At 34.5% G+C, this 26,692-nt stretch overlaps 1 protein-coding gene across 3 annotated transcripts in view; it reads right to left on the reverse strand.

Annotated features, from left to right (window-relative positions):
• LOC129230060 (uncharacterized) overlaps positions 1–22,802 on the reverse strand; it is a 32,059-nt gene extending 9,257 nt beyond the window's left edge. For 2 of the 3 annotated variants that reach the window (XM_054864446.1, XM_054864444.1), the window contains exons 1-2: positions 11,006–13,792; positions 2,594–2,837 (exon numbers count right to left, since the gene is read on the reverse strand). In XM_054864446.1, the coding sequence (XP_054720421.1) occupies positions 2,594–2,837; positions 11,006–13,792 (3,031 nt within the window). Of the gene's footprint in view, positions 1–1,022; positions 2,838–11,005; positions 13,851–22,684 lie in introns of those variants that run through there. The other variant, XM_054864445.1, reaches the window with a different exon arrangement.
• Positions 22,803–26,692: the final 3,890 nt, after the last annotated feature.

Genomic DNA, 26,692 nt, shown 5'->3' on the forward strand with positions numbered 1-26,692 from the left:
CTCAAAACCGAACCCACTACAGTCAGACATGGTTTCTCAAAGTTTGTTTAATTTTAAGCCAACCAAAAATGGGTTCTTATATTTCAACAGAGATTGGTTTAAAACATTTTTTATAAATCTGTCTATTAATCAAGATCATTTTATTAAAACTTTTCTCAAAATGCTCTATTTCAGATGAATTAATATATTATGTCTTGTAATAGTAATTGCAAACAAACATGTTATAAATAACTGTTAATTAATTTCTTGTCTGATTTTTTTTTAAATTTTTCTGTGAGGCAAATATTAATTCCAATATCATATATATATATATATATATATATATATATATATATAGATTTTAAACAAACGAAAAATTAATATAGACGAGGCGCAAAACTGCAGCACTTAGAACTATATCAAATATTTAGGATTTAAAAATTGTGATAACGTGTAGGTATGCAAACGACAAATGAACAACATTATTAAAAATGAACAAAAACAACAATATAAGCAATTGATCTGCTTCTTCGTCAGTGGGTGGGAGCAGCATACCCTAACGGAGCCTCACAGGTTTCGGAACGCGTCGCGAGTCAGCAAGTAAACCATATAATATACATAATCAAACAACGTTTGAAAAAGATACAAAATTTCATTAATTCATTAGCGTATATTGCAAATTGCAGCAAATAGATATTCTAAAGAACAGCTACATTTTTCTTAAAACCACAATTTATAAAAAGGACAAAATGGAATTAACGTAAATATGGCACCAATGTTTAAAGTCAACTTGCTGAATCGGAACGTCCCCACCCATACCTGCAAGGCAGTATGGGTGGGGCCTGTGAGGCTCCGTTAGGGTATGCTGCTCCCACCCACTGACAAAGAAGCAGATCAATTGCTTAGTTTGCATACCTACACGTTATCACAATTTTTAAATCCTATATATATATATATATATATATTTTATATATATATATATATATATTTTTTTTTTTTTTTTTTTTTGCAAAAATAATAGTATACGTTTATTGCCCAAACAAGAAATTTTAAAATTAAAATTGAAATATTTTATCCCATGATTTAAGTTTTATGCATTTTTACACTAGAGCAAAGTAAAATTTAAAAAAAGAATCCATTTTCAGTAGAAAAAGTATTTGTATGGAGATTGAAGATTAAAAATCTTACCATGAGCCAGAGCCTGGGCTGAGCCCGTCTCATCTCTAGTGTCTACCATCAGGAAGAGATGTAATGTAAAACTTTATTTTCATCTTATCATGAAGATTTCAGATAAGAATAACAATTTTAAAAATGTGTGGTTTACCACCCTAGGCAGCTGCCTACTCTGCCTATTGGGAAATTGGGCCTTGATTATATGCTATATTTCAATCATGTGTATCTCGAAAACGGGAAAATTGCGAAAAATTAGACCCCTCACTATCAAATCTGGCGCTCTCGATATAGAGGGTTTCCATAACTAAATGCTCTACTTTAAAGTTGTCTAGCAGTGAAATTATAGCTCAGAAATTTACGAAATTTTTTGTAAAACCTAATGAAAGGATGGTAATTTGTTGAAGTGAATTAAAAAAAAAATAGTTCAAAATTTCGCAGCTCCCCAGAGGGCGTTTTCAATGAAATGCATAATTTTAGGACCATCAAATGTTATTCCATGCGACTTTAGCTTTGGAGGCATTTGAAACATTTCATAAATCGTGATAATGGTAGAACTTTACCTGATCTTAAACATTGCATATCAGAACATGTTAGCAGCATTTCCCAAAGCGTACTGATATCAACTGTAGAATATGATATCTCACAATTCCAGAAAGTAAATGAAAATGATAGTCTTCATGTTGAACATGTTTTGATGCAACCCATTTGTTTCAAAAATGTATAATAAATGTGTAACTCACAAAAATACACCTTCTGGTGGGTAAAGTTTTGAACTACTTTTTCATTTGCTTAAACTAATGCCTCCATCTCTTCATTATATTGTACACCAAATTTTGTTAATTTTTAAGCAGTAGTTTCATTGCTAGACAACTTTAAAGCAGGGTCCTTTAATCATGGACACCCAGAATTTAAGAATCATGCTCCTATTTTTAATTCTGAAAAACAAGTGTGTACCGTTCCCTTTGAGAGGATTGGGGAATTTGAGAAATTTCAGTCAGAGTTCCACCAAATTGAATTTTAGGTTCTGTAAAATGGAAATTTTGTGCTTTAACATAAAAATGAACATTATCAATTGAACAAGAACTGAGTAGTATTCCAGTAAATACAATTGTATCCCTTTAATTATTTACCTAAGGGCCTTAGGCAAGTACTTTCAGGAACTAAAACAATAAAACATCCCTACACAACAATCAAGGATCACAATCCTTCATTCATACAATCAATTCAATCAAACATTTCAAAAATATCACAGCAAACATTTTACTTGAATTTCTGAACACAATAATGCAGCATTAACATTATCATAATAATGCTTAAAATGTAACAAAAAGTATATAAATATTTTTTTTTAAGTTATAAGCTATTTATATATAGCATAGCTAGAAAAAGTAATTTTAACAAATGAACAAACTAGCATCATAAAATTATTGAGTAAATATACTTTGTGAGAAGACTTCGCCTGTAATAATTGTCTGGACTGCTTTGTTGCTACTGCTGTTTGAACTCGGACTGGCAGAGAAATTATTAGTTTGACTAGCAATGTCTTGGGAAAGTAAATTAACTTCAGTCCGTAAACTTCTATCATTGCTAAAAGAGCTTGCTACTGAAGAAATGCTAGTTGTATCACGGCTGCTTTCTTTCAAAACTAAGTTGATAATTTCCAAGCTGATATTATGTAAATTTTCCTATAAACAAAATGAAAGTTAAAAGTTTTTAGATACATATATATTAGTGTGGGTTATTTTTTTATTTTTTTAAAGGGTTGTGAATTAGTAGCAAATGCTTGTAAAAAAAATTTGTTTTGAAATCAAAATACATTTACGTCCCTCGCCAGGTCCTTGGAAGTTTCATCAAATATGTAAGGAACAGCAATTTAGCTTCGATTTTTCAAATTTTTTAGAACTTGCCAGTATTAATGAAAATAGTGGCCCAAAGAGACTCTTAGTATATGAAAAAATATTCTGAGAGATTATGACATTTAAGACCTGAGGCAGGTCTTTGAAATTTTGACAGATGTAAAATATATTTAAAATTTAAATTGAAAAAAAAGTGGTATTTTTTAATAACCTGTTGCAAGAAACGAAGCTCAGTAAGGCTCTTTTTTCATGAAAGAAATATTATGATGTTGTACAATATGAGGGCCTGTCTCCGGGCCAGAGAAATTTGTAGTTTGTGCAAAATTTTGATATTTTAACCCCTTGAAGCATTTTTTTTTTTTTTTTGATGTATTTTTGAACATTAAAGTCTTTGTTTTTTGGTAATAACACAGCATGTTGTGCCAATATGTAGACAAAACATCCTATTTGCTATTGTAAGCGTCGAGCTTTTCTGGTGATTTGGTCGGAAAAATTTTTAAACAATTTTAAGGACATATCATTTCATACAGTTGATACAACTATTTTTTTACCAGTACTGTGTGCATCAACTGTGGGCTGATCAACAGCAATTTTTCCTAACTTCGCAACAGGTATTTGTTGCCCCTACTGACTGCTATTCCATTCGATTTGATTCTATTGCAAGTAATTCCACAGTAAATACAGTCAACCCTCGTTTATCGCAGTTAATTCGTTCCAGACTTGACCGCGATAACTGAATTTCCGCGAAGTAGGATTCTGTTATTTATAAATTGAATATTTTCCTTATTTAAAAAGGTTTTTAAGATAGAGCACCCGAGAAAGACATGAAACAGCACCCTTAGCCACCATTAAATTTGTAATTTTCAAAATATTGCACACAATAATACACAAGACTAAAAAGATATCACATTGTTAATTATTGGGAATTCAACTACACACACACTTGTAGTTCTTACACACTACTACTAATCTATGAAAATAGCTCAACTTATATTCAGTAAATCACCGCCAATTAGCCAGGGCTAAAGCAAAAATACGTGAAATACACCGCCAGCTCAGTCATTTCCAGCCGAGGACTGCAGTTTCGTGCTTATTAGCACTTATCAGCCCGGCATAGGAAAGTGACTGAGCTGGAGATGGAAAACCTCTGGCGGTGTATTTCACATAGCTCAACTTGTTTGATGATGAATTAATTGCCAGTTAGTGACCGTATGTGCCCCCGTTTTTTATTAACATTCATCCTCATTAAAGGTATTACGAATACAACTTAAAAAGCTAGTACATTGTTGAACACCATTTACATTACAGATGTATTTATCCCTTAGTAATAATACAGTGATTTATACTTTTCAGTTAGTGCTTAACGGTTAAAATGAGACAGCGATTCCCTTCACTTTCTTCGGAGATTTTATACCTCCACTCCCTGAACTAGTTCAACTACAGCCCCTCAAAAGAGCTCACCTTACTGAAAAGACATATTTTGTTATTCTTTTGTAGTAAAAAGTTTACACGAGCGCATAAAAAAGGTTAATTACTATGTTTGAAAAAACAAAACTAGAAAAAAACGCGATAAAGTGAAGCCGCAAAAGTCGAAGCGCGAAGTAGCGAGGGATGACTGTAAGTGGCTTGTATAATAATAATCTACAATTCTGGGCAACAGAGCCGGCATTAAGCCGATTAGAGTAAAAAAAGCCCAATAGGGCCCCAGGGCCCCCGCTCGGAAAAAAAAAAATTTTCCTCACAAAAATAAATAAGAAAATAAAAGAAATAAAAAGTTCAAATGAACTTAACTGACATTAATCATAATATGCTTAACTGATATTTAATCTGAGGGTACGGATCTACTTCCAGTACGATTAAGGGAGTAGGGAGTTTCCTGAGGCTTTTAGCATCCCTTTTAAAGTTAGGAAATATACGTCCAAAACTAATCGTCTCAAATAAATTTCCAGAAGAAAAATATGAAACATACAGCCAAGTTGAACATTTTAAAAATTATACATCTAAGGCCATACTCGCTGTACCCTACAACTTCTGGTCAAGAGAAAGGAACTAAGGGTGTATAGAACCAAAGTACAAATTTTTAATGATTATCAGCAATTAATACAATCCACAGTAATGTAAGGGTCAAGGGCTTCTATCCCAGGATCTTACTATCACATGGGCGGAAATTTACCCGAGACTCCGAAATTTCAGGCATTTCCAAAGCTATCTTTTTAATTTATTTCGTTTATATATTCACTTTTATTATTCTTTTTATTTCTTTATTTGTGTTAAAATAATTTTAAAACTCAACAGTAATAACAATTTCTTTAATACAAAACTAAAACTAACGTAGGTGCAATTCTGAAAAATAACTTCAAATACTATGTGACGTGCTTAATATGTGCAAAACATCTCCATAACAATTCTAAAGAAAGCAAACTGCCACTCATTTTCGAAGGTTTATACATATAACCTGGATTTTGGTTTTTAAATCTTCAAGGCCAAAATATTTCTTGGGGCAGCCACCAAACCCTGACATATCTCCTAACGTGATTAAAGATGTGTTTTTAGGGCTACAACTTCAAAAAATTCAGAAGCCTACTCAAACACCGACCCTTACCTGAACTTTATCACAAAAAACCGACTACAATTACATCATTCAGTTTTCAATTTTAAAGGATTTCTATGGGAGGAAGATTAATAAATTTCACAACCCTCATCCCAGTCTTCTCCTCTAACGTCTCCAAAGATAGCCAAAATTAGTGTTTCTAAGATTTAAATTTCGAAATATTTCATGGGGTCTCTGAAACCTTTTTCCTAACTAATGAACCCTTTCTTTAGCATCAGCACATAGCTTGAAATCTCCCTTTTAGAAAATACTACCACGAGAAAACCCTCAAACCCTTCCTTCCCATGGATAGCATTAAATTGATTTCAGTTTTGAAAAAAATTCTGGGAGAAATCTTCTCCTTTTTCCTCTATCGCTATCAAACAAAGCCTAAAATTGAGTTTTTAACACTTCAATATTGAAAAATTTTTGAAAAACCACTGAATCCCCTAACATCAACAATGATAGTCTAAAATTGTGCCTTAAAGCCGTCGATTTTGAAAGTTTTCCGCAGGAAATCACCAAATTCCTTTCTTCTCCATTTTCATCAAACATCACCTAATTGGGACCAAAATTTCAGAAAAAAACTCTGAGAGGAGCCCCCAACTCCCTATTGTTACCAAAATTAATCTGAACTTATCTCAAGTTTTAAAAATAATTTGGTAGGCAGGGAACCTCCACCACTCTCCTTCATTTCACACAAAATTGTCTAAATTTGCGATTTTAGATGTCAGCTCTTTGAAGACTCTTCCGGGGACCATGGGACTTCTAACGTTCCGCCCCTCCCCCCCTCTAAACGTCATCTCTGTACCAATTTCTCTGTACTTCTATTTCGAAAAATTTCCAAGAAGAGCTCCCCCCCGTTCCCTGCAATTCTGTTCCACTTCTGACATCACAAAGACGTCTGTTTTTTTGCATGTAGTCTAAAATTGCTTTTTTAGAACTGATAAATTTTGGTGCATTTTCTTTTTCCGTCTAAGCTATAAATGCGCACATAGGCGGCTCGTAAGAGGGGGGCAAACGCCCGCTCACTTCCAACGGTGAAGGGGCTTGTCGCCTCACTTCTCGAAGTTGCACAATAATGATCAATAGAGAAATGATTTTTTACTAGGTGGGTTGATTTATTCCATGAAAATAAAACTAAAAATTCCAACTAAATGAACTTTCCCATGATTTTTCACGATAATCGAGCTTTGAATTGGAATTTGGAAGCCACATAGAGAGCAACTATTTTTGCTACAGGTGCTTTGAAAAAAATCACACAAATTTTTTTTAAATAAGAATTTAAAAAACACTATTTTTTACATATTTGAAGAAACTTCAAGGGCCTGCCAGAGGCCTTAAATACCATTAACTAGCAGAATATTTTTAAAAATAAACTAAGAATCTTACTCTGCAGCTATTTTTACAACTACTGGCAATTAAAAAACATTCTTACACATAGCAATTTGAAAAAATTAAAACTAAAATGCTATTTTTAGATATTTGGCAAAACTTCAATTGCTAAGCAAGGGATTTAAGTATATTTTAATTTCAAAACATTTTTTTACAAGCATTTGGTACCAATACAGAACTTTTCCCACCACAAGCATTTTCAAATTTTAAAAGAAGTTAAAATTGATCCAGACTAATTAATTACCTGTTTAACAATTCTTTTTATTTAAAACCACATTTTTTTTAATGCTAAAACTGTATTTAAAATGCAACTCTTTCTAAGGTTCACAAGAAGGGAAAAAAATAATTAAAGTATAAACAATGATGTTTTAAAAAGTTATTCAATTTTTTAAAGCATCGTTGTTTATCATTTTTCAACATTTACCACATTAGATATGAAAAAAAAAAATTAAATTGCAATACAGTAGCAAAAAAAATCATTTTGAATGTCTGTATTAAGTTTGAAAATAGTGTCAAATCCACACTTGTGTATTTTGTTTGCAAGATGAGGGGAGGGAATAATAATGTCTGTGGGGGGAATAAGACCAATAAAATGTGAGTGCTTTTTTGTATCTTAAGGAGTCGCCATGGCCCCTATTGCTAAATGTTAAATCCGCCGCCACCGAATTCAGAACCTTATCAATCAGGCCTCCATGGCGAGATATTTAAATACCAGGGGGGTCATTCCAAACTATTCACGTTTCGACTTCGAGATTTCCCGTCACGTGATCGATGTTGTCGAAAAAATCTCGCAACGTTGAATTCTGAACAGCTTGCAGCTGTCTCTCGAAGAGGCACCGATTTTTTCGATTAGTTTGGTAGGCCAGGAGGTACACGTGACTTCTTCCAACCAATGTCCTTTCAGCGCAGCTAGTTTTGTTTTGTTTAATCCTTACACGGAAAAGCGAGAACTTTGACGACTGGCACAATAATGGCTACTCTTCAAAGAATACGTTTTACGTTACAAAGAATCACACCGAAATAATTTTAGATTTTCTTGAAGCAAATCCAGATGTTCTTAAAAATTAATTCTCCGAGAATTTTACAAAATAGCACACAAAGGAAAAATGGCCGAGGGCTCCAGTGCCAAAAGCTTAGTCGAATGGCAAAAAGTAAGTCATATTTTTTTTCATATTTCAATATTACAGTGTCTAAAACAAAATCGAAAAGGTGAAAACAGCCAATACATAAATATGATAAAAATTAACCATAAATTTTGTTGATTTACTATATAACACCATCTATATTAGTAAGAACGTCGTATATGAAATGTATTTTTACCAAGAAACTATAATCGAAATAATAATAATAGTAACTTAAAAAAAAATAATGATACTAAAAAAAAAAAATCTCAACCGTCATAAATGCAGACGAAAAATTATAAATAGTTCGTAATCGTAGATTGAATATTATGTTGTTGCGATGTCTAATGAAGTGCAGAGTGCGAAAGTTTAGAGGCATCCAAAAGTCTTGATGAAAAAATCTGCTAATTCAAATTGAATAAAAAAACACTAAAATGCAGGGGGGAGGGGGTGTTAGGGCATGGCGTTGACTGCGCCATTGAAATTTTTAAAGGGGCTTGAGGGGTATTTTTGGGGGGGGGCTCTTGCTTTTGGAGGGGGGAGTCTTCCGGATATTTGGGGGGAGGGGCACCCCTACAAAATGTAAAAGGTTTGTTGTGCTAATTGAGCTTTTGGGGATGGGAGCAGACATAACAGAATATATAATCTTCCATATTAGGATTAGTAATATAAAAACCAACCCTCCCCCCGCTCCAGTTGCAATTATAACACAATCTCAGTTTCAAAGACATGTTCCAGATTTTTTTTCTCTTCTCCTTTAAAATTATAATTTAATAAGCATATGCTAAATAAAAAGTATTACTTCTTCACTATTCCGGTTTTAAAACTCCATTTTTTCTAGGTATTGTTTTCCAAGACCCAATCTTAAGATATCCTCAAAACAGTACTTTTCTAGATTTTCTTTTTAAAACAAGCAACTTGTACCTATGATTACACAATTCCATCTTTATTTTCAAGATTAAAAAGTCAAAACAGCAATCTTGATTACAAGAGCAGTTTAAAATAAATAAATACTCTGCTTCTGTAAATGTATATTGAAAAAATATTCGTAAAAGGAATAAATTTTTCAATCATTATTTCTCTTCAGCTGATAAAGAACTTTAAAGTTCAACCCAAAGGAAAGATCCTAAATTGAAGAAGAAAAGAAAAAAGGAGCATTTTGAAGCATTCTCTTTTCCTTGAAATGCATCATATTATATAGCAGCCAATTTACAAATGCTTACAGTATAATAGAATACAGTATTTGTATAATATTGCTAATTTTGATGTCGGCGAAATGGAAAATCAAATTTTAGAAACAATTCCCCAGGAATTACCGCCTTTCTACTGTTTTGTAATTAGTTAATCAATATCAAATTTCAATAAACAAAAATAAATTTTCTTACAAATTGAATTCATTTGAAATTGAATATTGACAGTAGGTAATAAATAAAGAATTTAGGAAAAATGGGGGAGGAGGATTTTATAGCAAAAGAAGACAAAAAAAATTACCTACGTCAGTGGTGTACCCAGCATGGGTGACACCCGGGGCGGTAATTTGTGATGTTACACCCCCCCCCCAAAAAAACGCAAAAAAAAAGGGATTGTGTAAATTTGAAATTCATACAATTTTCAGAAACAACTAGTACTTTTGTGAAAAAACTAAATTTTAAGTGGGATAATGTACAAAAGAAAAATAAAATTTATAAACGCTTTTTACATAAAATTTGCTCTAGACGCATTTGTGCAGGCCGTCGAGCGGTCAAAAAAAATAAGAGGGAGTAGGAAATTCCTAGCCCCTTAATTATTTCAAATGCATTATATCTTGAAAATTTGGAGTGTCCCCGATTCCCCTCCCCCCCACCCTTACCTTAATTCCTAAATGATGGGTTTGGTTACAAGAAAGTGGAATCAATGGAAGTTATCAACCTTAGCCGAATGCATTTTCATTCACAAACTAACATTTTTTACATTGAAAAAGGAGCTCTTAACACGTGTCTTCCGAAACACGTGTCTGCAATTTAATTCGGATGTTTGTGCATTATAATGTTGTTATTAGTTGAATTAAGCATTTTAAGCTTTGAAAACTTGTTGTAAAGCGAAAAATGTTGATATATATACCTATTTTATGTTTGCAGTTATAACCCCCCCCCCCTTGCCCCTCCACCATTTTTGGGGTTGGCCACATCCTAATTCGTTTTCCTGGTGCCAATACCTATCAGAAAAACCAACTGCCGTAATTTTATCACAAAAATTCCACGGACAACCACTTCCCCCCCCCTCACTATGTTTAAGGTTCCTAACATTCTAATTTGTTTTCTGCTTGCCAATCAGAAAAACTAACTCCCTTTTTTGTGTCACAAAAGTTTAACGGAAAACCACTTGCCCCCAGCGTGGTTTTAACCCTCCCTCCCCTTCACAATGTTCAAGGTTTGTAACATTCTAATTTGTTTTCTGCTTGCCAATACCTTTCTGAAAATAACTCCCATTTTTGTGTCACAAAAATTTAACGGAAAACCACTTGCCCCCCCCCCCGGCACCATCTCCAAGATTGGGAACATCCAAATTCGTTTTCCTCGATCCAATACCTTTCAGAAAGACAAACTCCCAAATTGTATCACAAAAATCGCTCAATCTCACCAACTTTAGGGCAGTCGAGATTTCGCTCCGCAAATAAGCGCCCGAAAAGTCACTTTTCCCCTTCTTTTGGCGATTGGAATTGCTACTTGCGAGAATTTCCTTTCGAGACCGCTTTTTTTCCTATAGCGCCATCTAGTGAGGCGATCAGAACTAATCTCGCAAGGTGAATTTCGAGCTTGGAATAAGCGCCCAGGACACTTTTAAAACAATGTTTAAAGGAATTTCAGGAAAATTAGGACAGTTCCCAACCCGGTGCACACAATTTTACTTACCATGGAATCGTCATTTACAATGCCTTCACTAATCAGCATACGACTAATTTTCAAAGCTAACATACTGCTAGATGAAGAAGAGGACGACCCCTCTTCCCGACTTTGTAGCTCAGTCAGGAACTTTTCTTTTTTCTCTTTGGAAGTCATTTGTTTTTTAGCACTAATCATTTGAATTGGTTCATGAGTTGGTTCAGAATTCAGTTGTTTTATCTCAGTCAGGAACTTTTTCTTATTTTCCACAGAAGCAATTTCATTTTTAGCACTAATCATCTGGATTGGTTCATCAGATGACAGTTCAGAATTCACATTCAGATCTTCATCTTCTATGTTAGTCTGCACAACTGATAAATATTTCTTAGATCCTGTTGCTTCGCTTTTATCGTTAAGTAATCTCATGCTCTCTGAAGAAGTGTCACAAGTAGGCTTGCCTTTCGACTCATCTTCAATAGTAACACTGATATCTGGCCGAGAAGCAAGAAACTCTTCAACAGTCATCTGATCCACTTTGGGTTTGTTACCCTTCCAAGCCATTGTCACAACGAGCCAATATTGATTAGAATCATCTAACACTTCAAAACAGTTAAACTTTAAAGTATCACCATCTTTTACAACTTCTTTTACATCATCAAAATGATCAGAAATTGGAGTTCCATTTCTGTATATGTCATTAAAACCACACACTGCCGAATCCTGCAATGCTTTGCTTTCAATTCGAATAAATCGACTATAAGCTGTAGTAACTGTGCCTAATATACCTTCAAAAAATTTAACATATGGCTTAAAATTGCTATTAGATAAATTGTCATTAGATAAGTCATTCTGATTATCTGATACAAGATCATTATTTTCATTACAGTCTGCTATGCTGTTTTGATCAGTCACATCATCATCATCATCATCAGAGTTTGCCAAAAGATCTCCGAATTTAGCCATGATGCCTGAATCTTCAAAATTTGAATAATTTTGATTAAGTTCTTTGACATTGTCAACGGCTATTTCATGTTCCCTGTCAGCAAATTGGGAATGCTCTTCTTCATCATCTGAGCAAGGAGTATCGGCCCAATTAAAATTCGACTTACGACTTGAAGTATATTTAGAAATTACTTTTTCAGAGCTATTGTGATGCGTATTTGATAGAACTCTCGAGTCCTTATTATGCTTCGACTTTTTAGAACTTTTTTGTGATCCTTTGGAAGAATTTAAACTTGTTAGAGAACCAGTTCTAGATGATTGCAGACTTCTAGAGGCTCCTTTCTCAATATCAGCTAAGCTCAAAAATGATTCCTTTGGTTTTTTATTTTCTGGAAACACATAAATACCAGAATCTTTTTCTGATTCTAAATCAAGACTTGATATGCTAGATTTTGGGGGCAATTTATTTTGTTTTTTATAATTTGAATTTATGAACTCTCTATTTGTTTTCTTAAATGATGGAGAAACTGTTGGCTCATTTGAGATTTGCACATCAGATATGTCACTAGCTTCATCATCTGATAATCCAAAATCCTCACTTGATAAAACAACATCAGGTTTTTCACCAACCCAAGCTAATACAGCCTTCCACCCGGGTGCTGACTTGATTCTTACAGCATCAAATTGCACCTTATCACCATCACTAAACTCCCAAAGTTTCTCTACTACTTTTGCTCCGTGAGAATAGAACAGTGTAGAATCTGCATCGGCAAGTTCAGCTAAATTAGGACCAAACTTTATAACAGATCCTGATGTGCGAGGAAAAAATTGGCCACTTTCATTTGCAAGAAGCATATTGTTTTTTTGTTTTGCTTCTCTCGAAAGCAAAGAATTGTATGTTTTTACGTGACTTTCCTTCTTGGCCTTCGTATCTAGTAGAGAATTCGATGAGCCCACACTGTAGTTATCATAGACAGAATCATCATCTGATAAATACATTTCATCATTCTTCTTGCTTGACTTCTTTTTACTTTTGGTTCCTTTAATCCAAACTTTAGTTGCTTCCCATCTTGCTTTTGCGTCAGATTTAGTGGATCTCATAGCACTAAACTCTACTACAGTCCCAACTTTAACAACTTCACTCAAATCAACAACATTCGAGTATTTAGAAAGATGATTTTTATGAAAAAACACAGAACTATTAGGATCATCTTCAACAGTGATAAAAGCATGCGTAGGGAAAACTTTATGCACAACTCCTTCTCCCTCCTTCATGTTAGGATCGTATAACCCACTATCACGATTCTTGCGAAGTTTTGGCTTGATAGGTTCATCAGGAGGATCTTCCGGCTCTAAAGGTTTCCAAACTTTTACTGCTTTGTATTTAGCTTCAAAATTAGGATTGCCTAGAACAGCATTAAAAAAAAGTTTACAGCCCACGAACAGATTAAAATCTGTTAAAAGGCTGCCCTTTCCATTTTCAAAATTGGAAGGGCAAAAATAAACAGTGGTTTTAAATGGATGCTTAGCATTGATGAAACCAAAAGTTGGATGTACATTTATCGCTACTCCATGACCTTCTAATTTTAGAGGCAAACTATTGTGAGACTTTTCTTCCTCGGGAAGAGTAAGAGGAGAGAAAAGATGAGCGGCGGATTGCTTAACTGAAACATTTCCTTTTGGATCAATAGTAAATATGTTGTGATGCTTCCTCAAAAATTTCATAAGCTCTTGGGTTCCACCTCCGACGGCTTTTCTAATGTTTAAAGATAACTGGGAAAGGTGTCCTGTGAGATGCTGAAACTTGACTGATCCTCCAGAATTTTCTATTCGTTGCTTAATAAAATTGGCATACTCAATCTCCTCATCATTCATGGAAAGGCTTTCGGTTTTTGAAGAACTCATAATGAAAGTTCCCAATCCTTTTAAAAATCTGCAAAAATACAAAAAGTAATGATTTTTCACATTGAAGGAGCATTTTTACACAAATTATCACACATGCAGGTAGATATACAAAACATCATAAGTGAAATATTGATTAGCTTTTTTATATCTTTTTTTTAGGTAGCCCGTTTATAAAATAGATGTATAAATAACGTTGAGTTTTAAGAAGGTATACAACGAAGCTTCAGCCTGGCTGAATCATGAAGTGTGATATGCCCACATCAACGAAAATTTAAATATAAAATACATTGAAGTTTGAACTTGAATTTATATATTTCAACATTGTTATACAACTCAAGATTTTTTTTCAACTGAAAGTTGAAAATGTATTAATAATAATAAATTAAAATGGATAGTCAAAATTTGCATGCAATAATTTACATGGTGTCCACTAAATTTTAAGTTTTGAAATCCATGACTTTCCATGACTTCTGCCTGTAACTTTCCATGACTCACGGGGTGCATTTTTTGCAGGGAAAAAAAAAACAAGTTTTTCACAAGGATATCTAATTAGTGTTTTGTGAAAATTAATTGCAACCTTCTGATTTAACCTTTGGACATGTTTCTAAAAATCCAAATTAAAGTGAAATGTTACTAGCTCCGCTACTATTATAACTAAAGAGCAATTTATGGATCAATGACTAGTGATACACATGAAATAATCAGAGTTTTAACTTAGTTATTTCACTAAACCAAAGATATACATTTATAAATCTAAAATTTTTGAAAGCATTTTTTGGCTTCCAATAAATAATGCAAAATTTTTATACATGGAAGAATTTACATGTAAACAAATTTATTATTCTTTCTCCAAAAATACTGATATAAGACATAATAATTTTTCGATCACAAAAAATACTGAAAAAAAGTTGTAATCGTATAATGATTTTTCACAATAGAAGAAGTTTCAAACGTGATGATGTAAAACTACTGGTGAACTGTGAAACATTTAAGCTTGATTTTTATTTCCGTCTTTGGAGTTTTTTAAGTAAATATTTTTACTATAAACAAGTAATGAATCTAAAACTTATTATTTTTTTTTAACAGAAATGCAAGTAGTTTTCTAAAAATATCTGTGACTAGCTATAATTTAGTAACTACCAAAATTAAGTTTACACAATAAATCTAATAAATAATCAGAAAAAAAATATATCTAACTAACATACCAGACATTACCAGATATATCACTGCCAAAGTTTTAGGATAGACAACAAAAGTTGAAAGTAAATCCTGAATTTCTGATTTTTGCAACATTTTCGGACTTTTTAAAAATTTTACCCTTGAAAATTCCCAAATTTCTGTATTTTATCATTGTGCTAAACATCCTTAAAAAATTCTTTAGATCAATTTAATTTTCCAAAACCTTCATTAACTTAGATGCTTAGACACTGAAAATTCATGATAAATTTTATGACTCTTGAATCAACACAGATGCAAATGATTTAAAAATTTCAAGCCTATATTGGAGTTTGGCAAAATTAGAAATCTACTAGTCCTGAACAATACAATCTGCAAGGCCAGATTTAGGAGAGGGCAGGCGGGGCTACTGCCTCGAGGCCTCCACAACAAAGGGGCTCCCACAATACATTTTTTAAAAACTATCCTTACTTTCACGGGTCAAAAATATTGGATATATACATATATATCAAAATATTCGGATATATATCAAAGAATCGGAATTTTTCGAAAATATGATGATCTTTTCGAACCTTGATTAGGGGCCTCCACTTCTTTGTTGCCCCGTGCCCTCCACACTTCCAAATCCGGCCCTGACAATTTGGCATATAAGGAGAGTTATAAATAATGCTAAACACATATAATTATGTATTTCCAAATGGTAGAATCACTCAGTAAAGAAAAACGAGCGAATATTATAGAAGCGGATGCAATTGGATTTCGAATGCATGAAAACTCGGGACTATGCGTAAAAGCATAAGAAACGGATAAGATGCATAAATTTTGCACCTAATCTCTACAATTCAACAATTATACAAACTCTTTGACTCAAAATGCATGACCAGTTGTCAGTTTCCATGACTTTAGAGCACTTTTTGCTGAAAATCATGATCTTCCATGACTATTTTTGATCATAGTTGAAATCCATGATTTTTCCTGACTTTCCAGGTGCGCGGACACTCTGAATTTATATGCATATGGAATATTATTGTTAGAGGTCAACTTGAAAAGGAAAAAAAATATTCCATACGCAGTTCCAATAAAATATAATTAATTCTATAAATATCAATATACAAATTATCCAAAGTCAAAAAAATTATAAGTCAATTCACAGCATTCACTCATAGTTTGAGATGCTACCTACATGTAGAAATATCCATACTAAATCACTATTTAAAAACGATCTGGTCAAAAATACAATCTAATATTCAATATGTATTCAGCAATAATGCCTCCAAGCAACTGGTCAAAAACAAGAGAAATTCAAAACTAGACTATCAGTTTTGCAGCTCACAACTTTTTTTTTTCACCTAATGAAATACTAAACTAAAACTTGGTTTGTTTACTTATCTCTCATCCAATGATACACCTCAGAAAAGTTTTAGTTCAACTTTATGATTTACTGTTATGAGTTCAAAATGATCACTATAGATCCCCAAAGCAGAATACTACTAAATTTGCAATGTATGTTGCAGAACAGATGCCTGACCTGCAGAACATTTCTGTTCAAATGTGAGAGGAAAACTCAGACAAATTTTCTGCAGAAACTGCAGACTTTCTGCAAATATCTTCCAACTCAAGACAAAATTTTGCACAAATTCTGCAGATTTCTTTAAATTAGAAAAAATCTAAATTTCTGGGAAATTACGAAAATTCGGCGGAAAGTACTGTTTCCGCTAGGCCGTTTTTGAAGGGCGCAGCGCCCTGCCCTTTTCCATATCAGCAGAATGCGCCCTGCCCTTCTTTTAGATCGCAAAATGCGCCCTGCCCTTTTCAAAAATAAGAAATTGCACCTTTTGTTTTTAAAAAGATGCCTCAACCATCGTTTCGACCTGCCGCGATATCCGGGCAATTTTATTTGTCCAGCAATCCTCTGCAAAAACGCCCATGTCTTATCCTTGTTCCCAGAATTTCACCTTGAAAACGGCTCCATAAACAAAAGGGAAAGCAAATACCTAGGGGAAGAAGGGATGAGATTCTCAGAATTCAAAGAGGCTTATCAGTAGGAAACAAAGGCATGTTCTTCCCTTCTACTGAGGTTTGGTTTTTGAAAGGTTGTGGGAAGGAGTGGGGCCTTCTGGGAAGGGAGAGATCTTTGTTTCATTCCTTCCCATCCTTGATTTTCTGAGAATCAACAATGAAAGAGGGAATAGGACAATTTCCTAACATTTCAGCCCTTTGTGTCCGTTTTTCGTCTGCACGTGGGAATTAGGCTTAGCTAATTTTAGCGCATTGCTAGTGATTGTGTAGCAATCTTTTCACATCTGTTTCTGGAAAGTTAACTTTCTGATTGCTTCCTAAGAAGAACATAGTACAAAGCTTACTGGGCTAAAATGCAATTGTGTTCTTGGATTTTTAACCCCATCCCCAGCCCCCCCCCCCCCCCAAAAAAAAAAACGTTTGAAATGGAAACATCGCATTGACAAGATGTTAATTCAATTCTTTCCTTTTTGCTAAGTATTTTTATTATCTTTGTATATGTGTTGATTCATATAACAGATTATTTAAAGCACTTATTGACATAATAAAAAGCATACTTTTGACTTACTTGTGCTTTTTTCTAACTGAAATAATCTTGCATTGTTTATTTTTCATTCATAAATATTATACAATTGATTTTTAAAAAAAATCACAAAATTAAAATGCCGAAATATTAAATTTTCAAAAATTGTCTGAGATAAAAATCTTAGCTTGGGCCAAGCTGCTTATGCATTGCATTTAGGAGCGCATACCAACACATTTGTGTTATGAATTTAAACAACTCCAAGACTAGGAAATATAGAGCTCAAACAAAATCTTTTTAGTTTTGCAACTTGCTACCACTGCATTTTTGAAGCACTGCACACAGTATTTTAAGTAAATTATTCTATTTAAAGTGTAATATATGTAAAAAAGGAGAATTTACACTCATCACAATTTTGATGTCTACTAAAATACTTAATGGCACAATGCACATTACTAGGCAATTTCTTTGGTAGGAAGGGGGGATCAGTAATTAAATACTGTTCTTCTTAAATTGAAATTCAAAGGGTTTTGAAATGCGTAGAATTTTTTTTAAGGCCTGAAAAATGTTGAAAAACACCCAAAGCCAAGTTTCAGCATTAGCTAAATGTTTCTATGGAGTGTGGAAAATGTGCTTAGCTTAATTGGCATTTGTGTATGGGGGGGGGGGGGGCGTGAGCTAACCCTATTCTGAACACAAGTGCATTTTCATGATGAAATCATATTTAATACTAAAGTCATTGGTGACGGCGATCAAGGAGGGGGGGGGGGAGGTCATGGTGCAGACTAGACTGTTTGAATTTTTGCAAGGTGTTTTAAGTGTTATTTCTCCTCTTAATTTTTTTTTTTGGGGGGGGGGGGGCTCAGTACATTTTGAGTGGTGCATCATTGGTCTTGGATGGGGGGACCCCGCGTTGAAATAGTGCCCTTTTTTAAAAAAGTGCCCCTTTCAAAGGCCAGCACCCTGCCCTTTTTTTTCCTAGTAGAGTGAACACTAGCGGAAAGTCCACGAGAAATGTTGAATTCAATAAGTCATCTGCTGAAACTTTAGATTTACTTTGAAATTAAAAGAAATCTGCAGAATTTCTGCAATGTTCTAACTTGAGTTAGATGTTTGTAGAAAATTGGATGTTTCTGCAGAAATTTGATATTTTAAATCTGAAATTATCCTGATTTTTCTAGAGTTTTTCATTGCCCCTTTTCCTAATTTTTCAAATCGACCTTTCATTCACTGGAATTTTCTCTATAAATCTATGTTTTGGGAACATGCCAACCTTAAAACATGTCCATTGACGAAAGTTGCGTGTCTTATTTGAGATTTCAAACCCTTAGCATCTTGAAAATATTTCAACTATTTCAAAAGTTTTGAAGCGTTTTATTATATGCTACCCTAACTCAACTCATTTTATTTATTATTTTAGTAATTTACTTATTTATCAACATTATTTAATTTCTTCTTCGTGACAAGTAAAATTAACCAAAAAAGGTGATTTTGACACCTAGGTTCTTATTTTTATAGAATTTTGTATCTTTGCTCTTTCTATGCATTTCAGAAAGCATGTGAAATGTTTTTGGAGAATCTCAATCACTTTAGGTTCCACAGAAATGAGTAACAAACAGTGAAGTTTTAAAAACTGAAAAAAAAAAAAACCTCCTGTATGGAACGATTTTGATTTAGAGCTGGCTTTTGATTTGTGGAAATGGTCATGTTTGTTGCTTGTGCATCAGTGCTTGAAAAACTTGCAACCAGTTTTGGTCAAATGATTTTATGTTGCAGAACATCGTCAAGTATTCTGCTTTGGAGCTACTGACAAGAATGTTTACAATTATCAGGCTTTGTGAAACTAGCAACAGGTTCTATTCCCAACTAGGCTGGTCCATTTTAGTCAATTTATCATTCCCTAATAAAAAAAAAAAGTCGGAAAACCTTCTTAAACCTATTTAATACCCCGCTCTTCCCCCTCACTTCTTCAAGTAAGCTGTTCCAAATGCCTACAACCCTGTCCCTGTAGAAGTAAAAATGTTCCTTGGTTTTTTAATCAGCTTAGGAACATAATTTATTTAATAAATTTTATTTTTATAATAATAAAATTATTTTCAAGCCTTGTGCTGAATAATTCTTTATCTTTTCACTTAAGTAATTGACATTCTTAATACCTTTCTCAAGACTGAAGGTCAATTTACACCATTCACTTGCAGTTTATGCTACATATAGAAATATTCATATAGGTACTTAATCATTTTTCAAAAACAATCTGGTTGAAAATACAAGCCAATATTCAATAATAATCTTTTTGATAATAATAATATAAATTTCATCCCCCATATTATCTTATTATAATTTAAAACTGAGCGTACCTAAATATGTAACTATGTATATACCTATGTATGTATCTATGTCCGAGTTACTTCTCCCGAACGCCAGTGAATTGACCATCGAACCAGGTATCTATAGATTCGTCATAATCCAGTCTTAATGTTTAGAAATTTAACATATTCTAACGATAATAATTAGCGGAGATATCAATTAAAAACTATTTATTATGATGGTTAGATTTAGACATAAAATCCCAATTTTCCTCCATTCAAATTATTATTCAGTGCTTCAACTTAACTTTCCTTAACAATGCTTTTATTAAAATTTGTAGGGTGAAGAAAATCATTAAGTGAAAGATGTGCTCCCATTTCTTTTCTCGAATATCTATATATATAAAAATGAATGTTTGTCTGTATGTCATCCATGAACTCAAAAACTACCCGGCAGATTTGGCTGAAACTTTCACCGTTTGTTATTTTTGGTACTGGGAATGTTTATAGACCAGTTCGAAAAAAATCTGATCGATTGTTCCTTTTTTATTACAATTTAAGTCACAATCCATTGGATAAATACGAATAAAATTATCAGCTGCAGAAATTAATTCATGTGAAAGATCTCATTGATAAGAAGTTAGCTGTTGCCATTTTTCTTGAGTTTGAACAAATAAATTCTTTCTTTATTGTTTTATGGCTTTTCATGCAACGAGGGGATTTAAAACTTTTTCTATTTGATATTTTTAGCGATTGATTGATCTTGCAAACTGCGTGAGTACAAAATTTGAGTATAGTCACGGCTTCACTTGATACCTGGACCGATTATTATGAAAATTGCTATATATATGTATTTTTCCACGGCGAAGATGCATAATATGCTCATTGAAGCCACTCGCCACCAGGTGGCACTGCAGAGTAGCATCTTCTGCCCCGTTCAACCGATTGTCATGAAAATCAGTATAATTATGTATTTTTTTGTTGGCGTAGCAACGCACGTCGGGTACAGCTAGTGAACAAATAAAATTCTGGCTTTTGTTTTGAGGCTTTTCCCGTAATGGGGGAATTTAAAATACTTCCTTTTTGGTTATTTTTCAGAAATCTGCCACAAAATTTTACTTTTTTTGTGTGTTCAAAACAGATTGTTGAACACACGTCACTTGACACAACCTTTATTTTCGAGGTAGACTGTGCAAAGTCTACCTCGTCTGTACAAAGTCTATTAGCAAGATAAATCTTAATATTGATTATTACTATCCATTCAACTATTAAATCTTGAGCCAGTAGTGTTCTTGATAGGTCGTATAATACTCTCAAACATTTTTTAGACACATAACGTACAGCCTCAAGCTTCAAAAAATTTCATATTATGACATTTTGTACATACTAAGACAAAAATATAAAGTATCTGCGCACACAACTCAAAACTATCTGCAAGCGTTTAAAAAAATATACATAGGGCAGCAAAATTTTCAGTAATGCAATGCTTATTGTGCTTTCAATCATGTATCCATGAAAGCAAGAGATTAACTTCATTAATTTTTCTACAGATTTTTAAGACAGTCAGTGTTTAATAATTAATTTTAAAAACTTGAGCGAGGTACATATTTGCTGCAATAGTATCTGCACAGCGGCAAATGTATCCGTGCACGTATATTATCTAGCTATGATTATGTATATGATCACACATATTGTGCATAGCTGATTACTGGGACCTCCAGAAAAATTGATGGGAATATCCCTGATCTTGGGATTTTTGAATTTGGTCACTTGATCTTGATACACAAAAAAAATTCTTTTCTACTGTGATCATTGACTCCTTATAGCCCCCTTTACGTTTGTACAAATGACAGGTGTTATTTGCAACTTCAACACTATACCTTTTCTTTTTTGAGCAATCACGATTGCTTATTGCTTTCATTTGACTGTTTTGATGTCTATCATTTTATTTTCCTGCCAGCACCACCCTCTGCAGCATCACTGTCCACCGGCTCCTCACGATGCTGCACCTCTAGCGAAAGCCATATCGAGGTTGTGTCAATATACTACACTTACACGCATGCATACATCTACGTACAAACAAACACATACACAAACACATATACAAACCTACCCACACACTCATGCCTGCACACAGACACAAACACATATGCCTACACACATATACACATCCCCCCCACACACACACAGAGAAACACACTCGCCTACATACACTCACACACTCGTGATTGCGAAAAACGTAATTTGAATTCAAGAGGTCAAAATTCAAGTTAATTTTTTTTTCTTTTCTATACATTTGCCTGTTATCCCCCCAAACTTAGAGCTGAACTGGCTCATAAAATGAAGGTCTGCATTAGATGTATGACTGTCATTTAATTGTTTATTCTTATAAACAAAAAGATTGAGAACTGCCCCTTCGCATAAAACATTTATTTTTCGTAAACTCCTCTTTAATCTGCTGCATTAGTTTTATCAAGATCAAGATGCAGCTTTAAGGATTGCTCTTTATTTAATAAAAATGACATATATAGACAGCTATTCTCATTATCTCTACTTAAATAGTTTGAATTCATATATTTTATATGTATTTCTTTCTTATTTAGGGCACGAAATTAAAGTGATTTTTTTCTCCTCTAGAACTTATTCAACAGATCAAATTGTGAAACTGGGATCTATTAATCATTATTTACTATTTAGATACACCAAAAATCAAATAACAGACATTTAACAAAATAAATGTCTGTTTACATAATTTCCGAACGCAATTTTTAGCCATTCAATGCATACGTTATAGAATTGCAAAACAAAAAAACAAGAAGGCAGGAAGTAAAACCTTACTCTGTATCTGTTTTTCCCAAATCCTTTTCAAAATCACATATTTAACACATAGAATGTTTTCAAAAGATAAATGATAAACGTACACAGATTTATTTCAAGTTAAAAGTTTTGGTTCACATTTTTCTAATGTTGCCAAATTTAGTTGCTTATTATTCATTTAAGTAAACGGTCATTGGTTGCGTACGGCAATTTCACAAGTTAAAACCGTTTGGTTTGGTTGCTTACTAGGCCGAGCCTCGAGACCCAGTGTGGCAACGGTTCCTTGTCAGTGCTACAAGAGCAAAGAAACTCAATAATTTTTCACTGGAGACTGGACTTTGCGCAGATTAATGCTGAGAAGAGTGATAAATGTAAGGAAAACGTAAGTTTTCACCGATTTTCTGATTAGAAGTCAGGATGCTTAAAACCAGGAAAATTCGTTTACAAGAAAGTATTTAGCTTCAAATGAATCTTTTATTACACTCTTACACAACATTTCAAGATAAAAACTTGCAAAATACCTCTTTTTTTAAAGAAGAGTTTGTAAACCGAACTAGAGACTGTCTAGTGTTGTAGCGTTGGTCCATGGTTATAATTACATTTGCCTTGATAGATAATTATCAAGGCAAAAAGTCTCAACCTCGAAGTACAATAAGACGCATAGACTGAGTAGAAGTAATAATCGAACTTGCACGCTTTTCAGCCATAACGGTGTACTTTAACCCATGTCCCCACTTTTTAAATCTTTGCAGACACACCTAATATATCGATACGAATTGAAGAGGAGGAACTCAATTTCGTGTGAAAACGAAAAGATTTATTGAAATTAAAAAAATAAATAACCTCAGAGATTTTCATTTAATGTTCAACGTTTTATTCAAATGGTATTCGCCTCAGAATCATAGGTACGAGAAAAAACCAGAAACTTCCGAATCACACACGAACGCCCAGTCCTGGTGAAACTGATTAATTAAATAGCTATTTCAATGCAACAAAACAAATTTTGAACGCTATCCAGATATGAAAAGATCCCAAAGAATCGTTTACATAACCTCGATCTCGTTATTGCAACAACGAGCATATCATCCGATCGATCTTATCGATCTCGAGGATAGCTGTTCACGAAATGGGAAGATTGGGCGCCGCATATTGGGCGCCGAGAACTTTGGGCGCCGGGAACTTTGGGCGCCGAGCATTTTGGGCGCCGGGAACTTTGGGCGCCGAGCATATTGTGCCCAGTATTCCCGGGGCGTAAAATGCTCGGCGCCCAATGTTCCCGGCGGCGAATTTTGAAACGCTCTCAATGCTTACATTACGGAAGCTACCGGTTAGTTAACCACGTGACAGCTTGCTCTAATCAACTGCTTAGAACGGTAACCGGTTGATCATAGAACGCTGAGGTTAGTAACCGGTCGACCGGTGAGATTCGTCGAACGCAAGGAATGCTTCTGTTCGCCGAGCTCAACTGGTAGCTACCGGTTAATCGATCACGTGACATTTATAATCACGCAGCGGTTAGCAACTGGTTACTCAGTGGTCGACCGGTTAGGATCGCCGAACAAAACCAATTACAGTACATTGGCGAAATGAGAAATAAAAACGAGCGCGTTCTATTAAACAGCATGGTGACCTGGATACATTAAAGCAACCCCGAGTAAAATGTAAACAGAGCCGCCCCTTTAAATTGTGAGGTAGAAATTGCAATGCGAAATACTGCTGTTTAAAGTTTTAGTTCGTTTTAATTTCGCGATTTACTGTTTTTTGTGTTGTGAAATATTTCCGTTTTCGTAGGGTTTCTTCTGAATCTTAATTTACGTCTGTATTGTTGTTATGTTTTGAACGCTTTCCCCCAACTACCCATCACTTCTGAAGTGCTCCAAATTCAGAGTTAATTACAATACAATATGAATAGCAAAACCCGCCTTCTGCAAGTTTTCCGGATTTTTCGCATGCAATGAATGTAAGGGAAAAAAACGGAAACAAACAAGTTCAAAGGGTGCAAGAATGCACTAGCCAAGGCCACTTTGGCTCCCCTCCCCCCTCTAACTTAACTATCACAGGTGCTCTGATGAATTCAAAGTCAATTATACAATATTTGCTGTAAACTTCTTTGATAGGGAACATTTTAATATAATTAAGATTTTGGTGCAATCTGCAAATTGTTATCAATTATCAGTTCATTCAGGCAAAATTAACAAGGCCAAAAAAAAAAATTTTTTTTAGAGCTCTGGATATATTATTATCATTAGCATACAAATGAACTCACACCTATTAGACTATAATGATTTAGTACAGTTAAGGAGTGACACAAGCTCGGAGCATAAAACAATCGAAATGGAAAAGCTTTTACAGTTCCTGGGGCCAATGACTACTGATTGCGAGAGTAGTTGGTGGTAGCCAAACGTGTCATTTTAATTTTTTCTACGAAATGGGGAGGGGGGGGGAGTGTGCAAAGGCTGACACTGGTCGCTCAAATTCTCACGAGCCCCACAGAGCATAGGAGCAGTGACTCAACATCTTCCCACCCATCCTTTCCCCTTTTTATTTTTTTTTCATAAAACTAAAAACTGAGACAGATGAAGGTGAAATTAAATTAAATGAAAAGGATTATATTCTTTCCTGAGATAAAATGTATTTCTTAGATCATTAAATGGTAGTATTTTTTAAAGATTTTCTCACGACATTTTTATTGTTAAAAAACTTTATGAAATAACCAAAATCTTCAACATCAGAGAAAACCAAAAAATAAAACATCAACAACATAAGAGAAGCGCACTCAGATTGTATTTCAGTTACTATTCTCAAGAATATAAAAAAAAAATCAACAGTCAAAGAAACTCATTCTGAAACAGCATGTATTATCTATCATGTTAAAATCTGTTCTACGTCTCTTTCAATGTGAGTTTGTTGCGAATGTTTACAACAAGCAGAATTTTCCAAACATAACAACAATACAGACGTAAATTAAGATTCAGAAGAAACCCTACGAAAACGGAAATATTTCACAACACAAAAAACAGTAAATCGTGAAATTAAAACAAACTAAAACTTTAAACAGCAATATTTCGCATTGCAATTTCTACCTCACAATTTAAAGGGGCGGCTCTGTTTAAATTTTACTCGGGGTTGCTTTAATGTATCCAGGTTACCATGCTGTTTAATAGAACGCGCTCGTTTTTATTTCTCATTTCGCCAATGTACTGTAATTGGTTTTGTTCGGCAATCCTAACCGGTCGACCACTGAGTAACCGGTTACTAACCGCTGCGTTCTATCATCAACCGGTTTCCGTATTAATATGAAGCACGTGATCATTAGATGTCACGTGATCGATTTACCGGTAGCTACCAGTTGAGCTCGGCGAACGCAAGCATTCCTTGCGTTCGACGAACCTCACCGGTCGACCGGTTACTAACCCCAGCGTTCTATGATCAACCGGTTACCATTCTAAGCAGTTGATTGGAGCACGTGATCATTAGCTGTCACATGGTTAACTAACCGGTAGCTACCGTAACCTAAGCATTGTTAGCGTTTCAAAATTCGCCGCCGGGAACATTGGGCGCCGAGCATTTTAGGCCCCGGGAATACTGGGCACAATATGCTAGGCGCCCAAAGTTCCCGGCGCCCAAAAGTGCTCGGCGCCCAAAGTTCCCGGCGCCCAAAGTGCTCGGCGCCCAATGTTCCCGGCGCCCAAAGTTCCCGGCACCCAAAGTTCCCGGCGCCCAATCTTCCTAGACCGAGCTGTTCACAACTCAAGATTCCACTTGTGGCCTTTATTTTTCAAAGAGGGAGGGAGGAGCAAAGGAAAGGTCATGACATAGACTGCGCCACCGAAAGTTTTAGGGGGGACTCTCGCTCTTGGGGGAGGGGGAGCCATTGCCCTTGGGGGGAAATGAACACCCCCGTATTTTATTTTTTAACATCCCGGCATGGACCGCGATCTGTGACCGACTGATTCTAAGGAGAAGTAGTTGCTAATTTAATCTTTCTTTGCTAACATAATGCCACGGTTTAGAAAGACTGGGCACCGG

Source organism: Uloborus diversus, chromosome 9, assembly GCF_026930045.1.
Source record: "Uloborus diversus isolate 005 chromosome 9, Udiv.v.3.1, whole genome shotgun sequence".
In the NCBI taxonomy this organism is placed as follows: domain Eukaryota; kingdom Metazoa; phylum Arthropoda; class Arachnida; order Araneae; family Uloboridae; genus Uloborus; species Uloborus diversus.